This window comes from Puma concolor, chromosome B1 (assembly GCF_028749965.1).
Source record: "Puma concolor isolate L17-30 chromosome B1, mPumCon1.1.hap2, whole genome shotgun sequence".
In the NCBI taxonomy this organism is placed as follows: domain Eukaryota; kingdom Metazoa; phylum Chordata; class Mammalia; order Carnivora; family Felidae; genus Puma; species Puma concolor.
The window spans coordinates 195,709,323-195,719,042 of NC_141670.1; the positions used below are offsets into that span (position 1 = coordinate 195,709,323).

The following is a 9,720-nucleotide window of genomic DNA, read 5'->3' on the forward strand; positions in this document are numbered from 1 at the left end:
AAACTCATCCATAGAAATCAGCATTCTGCTCCATATCAACGAGGGTGTAGAGATCCTTTTGGTGAAAATAGGTCAAAGGTAAATGGCATGTCTGATTCTTGTGGATTTTTGTGTGTGTGCCTCAAAGTTCACTCGTGTTTCTTACCCCCTAGATTACTGAGAAAATTGCAGCCTGCAAACCCGTGGCCACCGCTTTAGACTCTGCTGTTGACGTCTTTCTGTGCAGCTACATTATTGACCCCATGGTAAGAATGGTGAAATTTCATCTTTCAAAATAAGGAAACACAGTAAACTCATCAATCTTCATTTTTTGTTTGCAGATTGTAGTACACCCTATGATATAAAATACTTCTGTGCTTGGGTCTGTTAACAGCCGTAGAATCCAAGACCTGAAATCTAAAATTGAGATGAATGTGTTAGGATACTTCAGGGCGGCTGGGTGGCTCAGTTGATTAAGCACCCGACTCTTGATTTTGGCTCAGGTCATGATCTCATGGTTCGTGGCATTGAGCCCCGTGTCGGGCTCTGTGCTTACAGCATGGAGCCTGCTTGAGATTCTCTCTCTCCCTCTCTTTCTGCCTCTCCCCCGACTCTCAAAATAAATAAACTTAAAAACAACAACAACAACAAAAAGGCCTGTCCCCTGCAACACCGTCAACCCCCTGAGCAGAGGGCCTGTGCGTTGCTGTGTCCCTGTCATCTGGCATATTGCCTGGCACAGGCAGTTGAATGAATGAAAGATGATCAAACAGCTGTCTGTCCAAGTGCATCTGTACTGCTCCATCTGTCATCTCCCTGTCCCACATCCACATGCCCATCTATCTGCTGGATGGACTTTCACACCTGAATGGAGACGCTCCTGTCCTCTTCTGGCCATGCAGACCCCAAGGTTTGGCTTCCTGGCCGCTTCCCTCCTCCCCAGACCCTAACCCCTTCGTCCTGCTTCTTGGACCCCTGCTGATGGCTTTGTAGGTGTGTCCTGGACTAACCTGGTTGATTCTTTTTTTTTTTTTTTAATGTTTATTTGTTTTTGAGAGACAGAGAGACTGACAGACGGACAGAGCATGAGGTGGGGAGGGGCAGAGAGAGAGGGAGACACAGAATCTGAAGCAGGCTCCAGGCTCTGAGCTGTCAGCACAGAACCCGACGTGGGGCTCAAACTCATGAACCACGAGAATGTGACCTGAGCTGAAGTCGGACGTGGAACCGACTGAGCCCACACAGGTGCCCCTAACCTGGTGGATTCTGAATTGATCTCCTTGCCTTTGGTCTTCACAGCCTGCCCCCAGCCAGTCAAATCACCCAACTATTGATGCTTTTCCCCCAGTAATTGAGGACCAGTGGAAGGGAGGCCTAGAGGCTGGAGCTTTGTAGCGAGGTGGTTTAAATAGTAAGAAAGAGCTCTGGGCATTGATTTTGCCAGGAAAGTGGACCCCAGGCTGCCCAACATGTTTCTTTTATACCTTGATTGTTCCCGAAAGAATTATGGCAGCTTCCAGTAAAAGGATTGGTTGTCATAAAGCTCTAAAGCCTCTCAAAGCGAGGTTTGAATGCACAGAAATCTACCAATAAAAGAACACGTGGGGAAAGGAGAACAAATTTACTGGAAATTCTGGGCCAAGAGGTGCCACTGCCATCCGACAGTGCGCTCTGTCCGGAGGAAGGCAGAACGTCAGTGGCTGAGCTGTGAGGGTTGGAGGGCAGCGGAGGAGGGCCGCTGTCACATCCAAGCTGCCTTTTGCCTCCCGGTAGGCTGGGGAGGCTGTCCTGATGTTACCTACAACGTCACCCTAAGGCAGCGGCCATAGACCCGAACCTCTACAGGCCAAGCGTAAGACACTGGCTGGCGTATGGTGTCGTCGGGGTCTCCAGCTGCGTCTCTTCTGATTGGTGGATAAGGCTAAATAGCGTTGGGCGTCACCCCTGCAAAAGCTAGTGGTGTGGCCAGGCCCCAACCAAACGCGGACCTTCTTGATGGAAGAACCACCACCCAGCGGCCGCTGGTGTTGCCTTGTGGGGATGGGGGCTCAGTCTGTGAGACTGAACTTGAAGACTTTTCAAGAAAGACGTGACTCCAGATTTCTGTGTGAAGCCTGACTTAGGAATGTTGGCAACTATCTTTTGAAAATACCTTCGCATGCTTTTTAAACAAAATAGGGTTGAATGCAGCCTATGATCTGCCCTTAAGCTTGGTTAAGTCAAATGTGGAATGTTTGTTGAGAGCCTAGTAGGTGCTGAGCGCCGGTCCTGCCTTCTCCACACAATAGTGTTATGGGATAAAGATGCTACGGTCCCGCGGTTCTGATGCAGAGCAAAGCCAGAAGGGTGAATTAGCCGCGTCAAACAACTCAGAAAAGGGATTAAGCTCAGGCCTGCTGGTCCGCCATGCTCCTATCGTAGGCAGCAAAGGGACGCCATCTGGTGGGGTCCTAGATGCAAACCCTTGCTTCCCCACTTGCTCCCACTGGTCCTCATTTGTAAAATAAATATTATAGGATCGAGTCAAGGTTTTCGGAGAGATTTAATGAATTGCAGCAACGTGTAGCCTTTCACACAGTAGATGACTCCCGTGGCATTTACAAATGGTTTCAATGGACAAAATTAAACCTCATTAAACAATGGCAGAAAAAAGAAAAAAGCAACTGCTGCTTTCCACTTTCCCGTCTTGAGGCCTCTGATCCTCCTGATTTTCTTTTTTTCCCTAGAATTTATTTTGGTTCGGCATAGGAAAAGCCACCGTATTTCTACTTCCGGCTCTCATTTTTGCTGTAAAGCTGGCCAAGTACTATCGTCGAATGGATTCAGAGGATGTGTACGAGGAGTAAGTAGACAAGTTTCTACAGAGGCTGGGGGAGGGGGGTCATTTTCTAAGAGGCACTGACTTCAGAACGAGCTCTGATGAGATTAAACTTGGTCTTTTTTTAAAGTAGGGGGTCACTCTGGTCAGGTGTCTTCTTTGTACCTTTCTTATGCTTGTTTTAACTGTTCTCCCTCTTGCTTCATCTTCTCAGTGTCCTTAACCAGCCTTCTTATTTCTTGTTTGCAGATCCTCTGTCTTGGGGATTTGGCACTTTACTTTATAGCTGTGTTTACTAGTTTTCACTTTGACTCTGTAGTATATACCTTTATGCTTCATGTTTTATGCCACTCACCTCCTTCGTGATGTGTGTCTCTCCTGAATTTACTTGGGTAATGTCTGTATTAGGGTAAAAACAAATGTGGGGGATCCAGCTGTCGAGCTGTGATCGTAATTAAAAACAATAATTGTATCTCCCTTTTTAGTATTTTATAGTGCTGAAACTGTATCCGTCAAAAAGTAAGCCTTTTCTTTTTTTTAAAACCATATTCCTAAGATGGGACTGGGAGGTCTTTATTATTATGTGATGGACTTTTAAAACGGAATTAATAGCATCTTAAAATTACATGACAATGTTAGATATGCCCAGATAAAAATCTGTGCTGATGCCTCTACAACAGGGCCAGCACACACAAGGCACTGAAGGAATACTTGTTAAATTAATGATATTTTTATAGGTTAAGTTTATTAATATATAAAATGGCTGTTTCAGTGTTTGGTTTTTAAAGGGAGCAGAATGTGAATATAGCTTTTTTACTCTCTTTGTAGATTTAACAAATGCTCACGTGCTTTTCATGACCCCTTGCATTGCCTTTGTAGCTCGCAATGTTAATACTTCATCTTAGAGATAACATGGTGTTTTTGGTGTATTTATTTTTGTTTCAGTATGGAAAATGGTAATATTGGTTTTCATAGACATCATTCCACTCAGACTGTATGAACAAAGTTTTTAAACAGAGCCAACGGCACGAGTTCTTGATCTACAGCGTCTCTGAATACTGGAAAAGAAACCTTCCCTTCCAGAGTTTACAGAGTTTAGTGATTTTTGTATGCAACACTCACTGATGCGCCAAAGAGTAAAAAGTGTGCATTCACAGCTGTTTTGGTTTTTGTTTTGTTTTCTCTGCAGAAGTTTTGCTTTAATCATCTGAGCCTTCTATGAAAGTTCCAATATGTATTACATTCATTCATTTCCAGTTTAGTTTTCAGAACAAGGCATGAATTGTGTCACATTTCATTGCTTGGGAACCTAGACTTGTAGCTAGGCAAAATCCAGCAAATAGCAGTTGTGTGTGTGAACAATAAAAGTGATTTCAGAAATCTGACTCTAATCTTCTTATTGAAACACATACCTATATTATAGACATCGATTATGTCACTGTGTCATTTGCTCAAGGCTGCTGTAACAAGTTACACAAGGTGGGTGGCTCAAAGCAGAAGTATCTTCTCCCACAGTTCTGGAGGCCGGAAGTCTGAAATGCATTCATCAGCACAGCTGGTTCCTCCAAGGGGGATCGCACAAGAGTCTGCTCTATGCCTTTTTCCTAGATTCTGATGATTGAGACGATCCACGGCATTCCTTGGACACTCACTCCAGTCTCTGTCTCTGTCTTCCCATGGAGTCTTCCTTGGGTGCCTGTGTCCAGATTTCCCTCTGCTTCTAAGGAGTCATTGGATCAGGGCCCATCCTAATCAAGAATGATCTCATCTTAATTTCATCACATCTGCAAACAACCTATTGGCAAACATTTGCAGGTTCTAGGTGATATGAATTTGGGAGGGAACACCATTCAGACCAGCACAGTCATCCAGCAATGATAGCAAATAGCCAAAAAGATAGGGAAGGAAACTCAAAGGAGAGCAACACTATACACCCTCTACACACAGAAACTAAGTTAAATTACCAAAATCACAAAAGATAGAAAAATTATAAATTTTGTTAGACACATACAAAATAGTGACTCATCTCCCTCTTAATTTTATGTTCATCTCTTTATTGAAGAACATGTTAATACTCCACTGCTTGTGAGCAGAAAGTGTCTCTTCATCTAACACCATGATGCCTGGCCCCTGCTACACAATGGATTCATGTGGCTGATGCTGAGGACCTACCCTGAGAGATTTGGATATAGTGGCCTGAACATGTGGATGCTTAAATTTCCTCAGATGATTCTAATAGACGGCCAAGGCTGAGAAACACTTCCCTGGATTAACAGACCACTTTCTGGGCTACACCCCATGCAGTTCTCGTGCAGCCTGGCTTCAGAACTACAAATACAGTTCCATGTGCATTTCATGCAATTAATAGGTAACTACTTATCATCTGCTATGTCCCAAGCAAGTTCAAGATGCTGATGGAAGAGAGGTGAGCTAACAGATTGGCCCAACCTCCCAGAAGCTCAATGTCAGTGTTGGAACCAAGACAACACACTCTCTGTGTGAGAGACACAGAAGCCTGGGTGGTGGTGGGGATCAAGGGAGGTTTGCTGCCATTGAGTTTCTAAAATTGTATGAATTGGAGAAAGAAGATGGCAGCGTAGGAGGACACTGGGCTCACTGCGTCCTGTGGATCACTTAGATTCCACCCACACGTGCCTAAATAACCCAGAAAACCACCAGAAGACTAGCAGAACGGACTCTCTGGAGCCAAGCGTAGACAAGAGGCCCACAGAAGAGGGTAGGAAGGGTGGAGAGGCAGTGCGTGCTACACGGACTGGCGGGAGGGAGCCGGGGCAGTGGAGGGGCAGCCCGCCCGCAAGGTGGAATCCCTGAGCCTGGCTTGCAAAAGCGGAGGGGCCAGACTCCATGAGTTATGACAGCCAGTGGGACTTAACATCTGGAATGTTATAAGTCAACAGCTCTGCTCAGAGAGCGGGAGGGCGAGAGGACACCGGAAGGGAAGTTTGTTGAGCCCTGGAAGACAGAGCTGGCCAGCGCCATCTCCCTCTCCCATCCCCCAGCCGAAATCCCAAAGGGAACCAGTTCCCATCACTGAACTTGCTTGCACCGCGCAAACACCCAACACTGTGCTTCTGTGGATCCAACCTTCTGATGAGTCAGCCTCCCTCCCGGTGCTGCAGGGCCCCTCCCGTAGGGGACCGCAGATGGCAAAGTGAGCTGAGCCTGCCCCTCCCGCCCCTGTGCACCTTGCAGATCCACCCTAGCTAATACGCCATTGGCCAGATCCCATCGAAGCAGCACCACAAGCCTGGCAGTGTGCAAGCAGCCCAGACAGGGGCCACACCACTTCACAGCGAGTCCTGCCACTGGGAGAGGGGAAGATAAGGTACATACCAGTCTGACTGTGGCCCCAGCGGTGGGCTGGGGACAGACATCAGGTCTGACTACGGCCCCGCCCACCAACACAAATTACTCCAGACAGCACAGGGGAAGTGCCCTGCAGTTCCACCCCAGAGACTACCCAAAATGACGAAACAGAACTCTCCTCAAAAGAAACTCCAGGAAGTAGTGACAGCTAACAAATTGATCAAAAACGATTTAAGCAATATAACAGAACAAGAATTTAGAATAATAGTCATAAAACTAATCACTGGGCTTGAAAAAAGTATAGAGGACAGCACAGAATCTATTGCTACAGAGATCAAGGACTAAGAAATAGTCATGAGGAGCTAAAAATGCTATAAATGAGGTGCAAAATAAAACGGAGGCGACCACAGCTCGGATTGAAGAGGCAGAGGAGAGAATAGGTGCATTAGAAGATAAAATTATGGAAAAAGAGGAAGCTGAGAAAAAGAGAGATAAAAAAATCCAGGAGTATGAGGAGAGAATTAGAGAACTAAGTGATGCGATGAAACGGAACAATATCCGTAAAATAGGAAGAGGAAGAGAGAAAGGGGCTGAAGGTGTACTTGAAGAAATCATAGCTGAGAACTTCCCAGATCTGGGGAAGGAAATAGGCATTGAAATCCAAGAGGCACAGAGAACTCCCTTCAGACGTAACTTGAAGCAATCTTCTGCATGACATATCATGGTGAAACTGGCAAAATACAAGGATAAAGAGAAAATTCTGAAACCAGCTAGGGATAAACATGCTCTAACATATAAAGGGAGATCGATAAGTCTAGTGGCAGACCTATATACTGAAACTTGGCAGGCCAGAAAGGAATGGCAGGAAATCTTCAATGTGATGAACAGAAAAAATATGCAGCTGAGAATCCTTTATCCAGCAAGTCTGTCATTCAGAATAGAAGGAGAGATAAAGGTCTTCCCAAACAAACAAAAACTGAAGGAATTCATCACCACTAAACCAGCCCTACAAGAGATCCTAAGGGGGATTTTGTGAGTGAAATGTTGCAAGGACCACAAAGTACCAGAGACATCAGTACAAGCATGAAACTATGGACATCACAATGACTCTAAACTCATATCTTTCTATAATAACACTGAATGTAAATGGACTAAATGCTCCAACCAAAAGACATAGGGTATCAAAATGGATAAAAAAAACAAGACCCATCTATTTGCTGTCTACAAGAGACTCATTTTAGACCTGAGGACACCTTCAGATTGAAAGTGAGGGGATGGAGAACTATCTATCATGCTACTGGAAGTCAAAATAAAGGTGGAGTAACCACACTTATATCAAACAAACTACACTTTAAATTAAAGGCTGTAACAAGAGATGAAGAAGGGCATTATATAATAATTACAGGGTCTATCCATCAGGAAGAGCTAACAATTATAAATGTCTATGCACCAAATACAGGAGCCCCCAAATATATAAAACAATCACAAACATAAGCAACCTTATTGATAAGAATGTGGTAATTGCAGGGGACTTTAACACCCCACTTACAGAAATGGATAGATCATCTAGACACACGGTCAATAAAGAAACAAGGGCCCTGAATGAGACATTGGATCAGATGGACTTGACAGATATATTTAGAACTCTGCATCCCAAAGCAACAGAATATACTTTCTTCTCGAGTGCACATGGAACATTCTCCAAGATAGATCATATACTGGGTCACAAAACAGCCCTTCATAAGTTTACAAGAATTGAAATCATACCATGCATACTTTCAGACCACAATGCTATGAAGCTTGAAATCAACCACAGAAAAAAGTCTGGAAAACCTCCAAAAGCGTGGAGGTTAAAGAACACCCTACTAACGAATGAGTGGGTCAACCAGGCAATTAGAGAAGAAATTAAAAAATATATGGAAACAAACGAAAATGAAAATACAACAATCCAAATGCTTTGGGACGCAGCGAAGGCAGTCCTGAGAGGAAAATACATTGCAATCCAGGCCTATCTCAAGAAACAAGAAAAATCCCAAATACAAAATCTAACAGCACACCTAAAGGAAATAGAAGCAGAACAGCAAAGGCAGCCTAAACCCAGCAGAAGAAGAGAAATAATAAAGATCAGAGCAGAAATAAACAATATAGAATCTAAAAAAACTGTAGAGCAGATCAACGAAACCAAGAGTTGGTTTTTTGAAAAAATAAACAAAATTGATAAACCTCTAGCCAGGCTTCTCAAAAAGAAAAGGGAGATGACTCAAATAGATAAAATCATGAATGAAAATGGAATTATTACAACCAATCCCTCAGAGATACAAGCAATTTTCAGGGAATACTATGAAAAATTATATGCCAACAAACTGGACAACCTGGAAGAAATGGACAAATTCCTAAGCACCCACACACTTCCAAAACTCAAACAGGAAGAAATAGAAAACTTGAACAGATGCATAACCAGTGAAGAAATTGAATCAGTTATCAAAAATCTCCCAACAAATAAGAGTCCAGGACCAGATGGCTTCCCAGGGGAATTCTACCAGACATTTAAAGCAGAGATAATACCTATCCTCCTCAAGCTGTTCCCAAAAATAGAAAGAGAAGGAAAACTTCCAGACTCATTCTGTGAAGCTAGCATTACTTTGATTCCTAAACCAGACAGAGACCTAGCAAAAAAAGAGAACTACAGGCCAATATCCCTGATGAATGTGGATGCAAAAATTCTCAATAAGATACTAGCAAATCGAATTCAACAGCATATAAAAAGAATTATTCACCATGATCAAGTGGGATTCATTCCTGAGCTTCAGGGCTGGTTCAACATTTGCAAATCAATCAATGTGATACATCACATTAATAAAAGAAAAGATAAGAACCATATGATCCTGTCAATCGATGCAGAAAAAGCATTTGACAAAATTCAGCATCCTTTCTTAATAAAAACCCTTGAGAAAGTCGGGATAGAAGGAACATACTTAAACATCATAAAAGCTATTTATGAAAAACCCACAGCTAATATCATCCTCAATGGGGGAAAACTGAGAGCTCTCTCCCTGAGATCAGGAACATGACAGGGATGCCCACTCTCACCGCTGTTGTTTAACATAGTGGTGGAAGTGCTAGCATCAGCAATCAGACAACAAAAGGAAATCAAAGGCATCAGAACTGGCAAAGATGAAGTAAAGCTTTCACTTTTTGCAGATGAGATGATATTATACATGGAAAACCCGATGGACTCCACCAAAAGTCTGCTAGAACTGATACATGAATTCAGCAATGTCGCAGGATACAAAATCAATGTACAGAAATCAGTTGCATTCTTATACACTAATAATGAAGCAACAGAAAGACAAAGAAACTGATCCCATTCACAACTGCACCAAGAAGCATAAAATACCTAGGAATAAACCTAACCAAAGATGTAAAAGATCTGTATTCTGAAAACCATAGAAAGCTTATGAAGGAAATTGAAGAAGATATAAAGAAATGGAAAAACATTCCATGCTCATGGATTGGAAGAATAAATATTGTTAAAATGTCAATACTACCCAAAGCTATCTACACATTCAATGCAATCCCAATCACAATTGCACCAG

The 9,720-nt window shown here is 43.2% G+C and overlaps 1 protein-coding gene across 12 annotated transcripts in view; it reads left to right on the plus strand.

Moving 5' to 3' along the window:
- The window catches only part of PROM1 (prominin 1), a 137,885-nt gene extending 133,703 nt beyond the window's left edge, over positions 1-4,182 (plus strand). For 7 of the 12 annotated variants that reach the window (XM_086705390.1, XM_086705389.1, XM_086705394.1 and 4 more), the window contains 3 exons: positions 153-245; positions 2,706-2,821; positions 3,743-4,182. In XM_086705390.1, the coding sequence (XP_086561516.1) occupies positions 153-245; positions 2,706-2,821; positions 3,743-3,797 (264 nt within the window). In that variant the 3' untranslated portion in view covers positions 3,798-4,182. Of the gene's footprint in view, positions 1-152; positions 246-2,705; positions 2,822-3,046 lie in introns of all 12 variants that reach the window. The other 5 variants (XR_015250568.1, XR_015250567.1, XM_086705398.1 and 2 more) reach the window with 5 other exon arrangements.
- Positions 4,183-9,720: the final 5,538 nt, after the last annotated feature.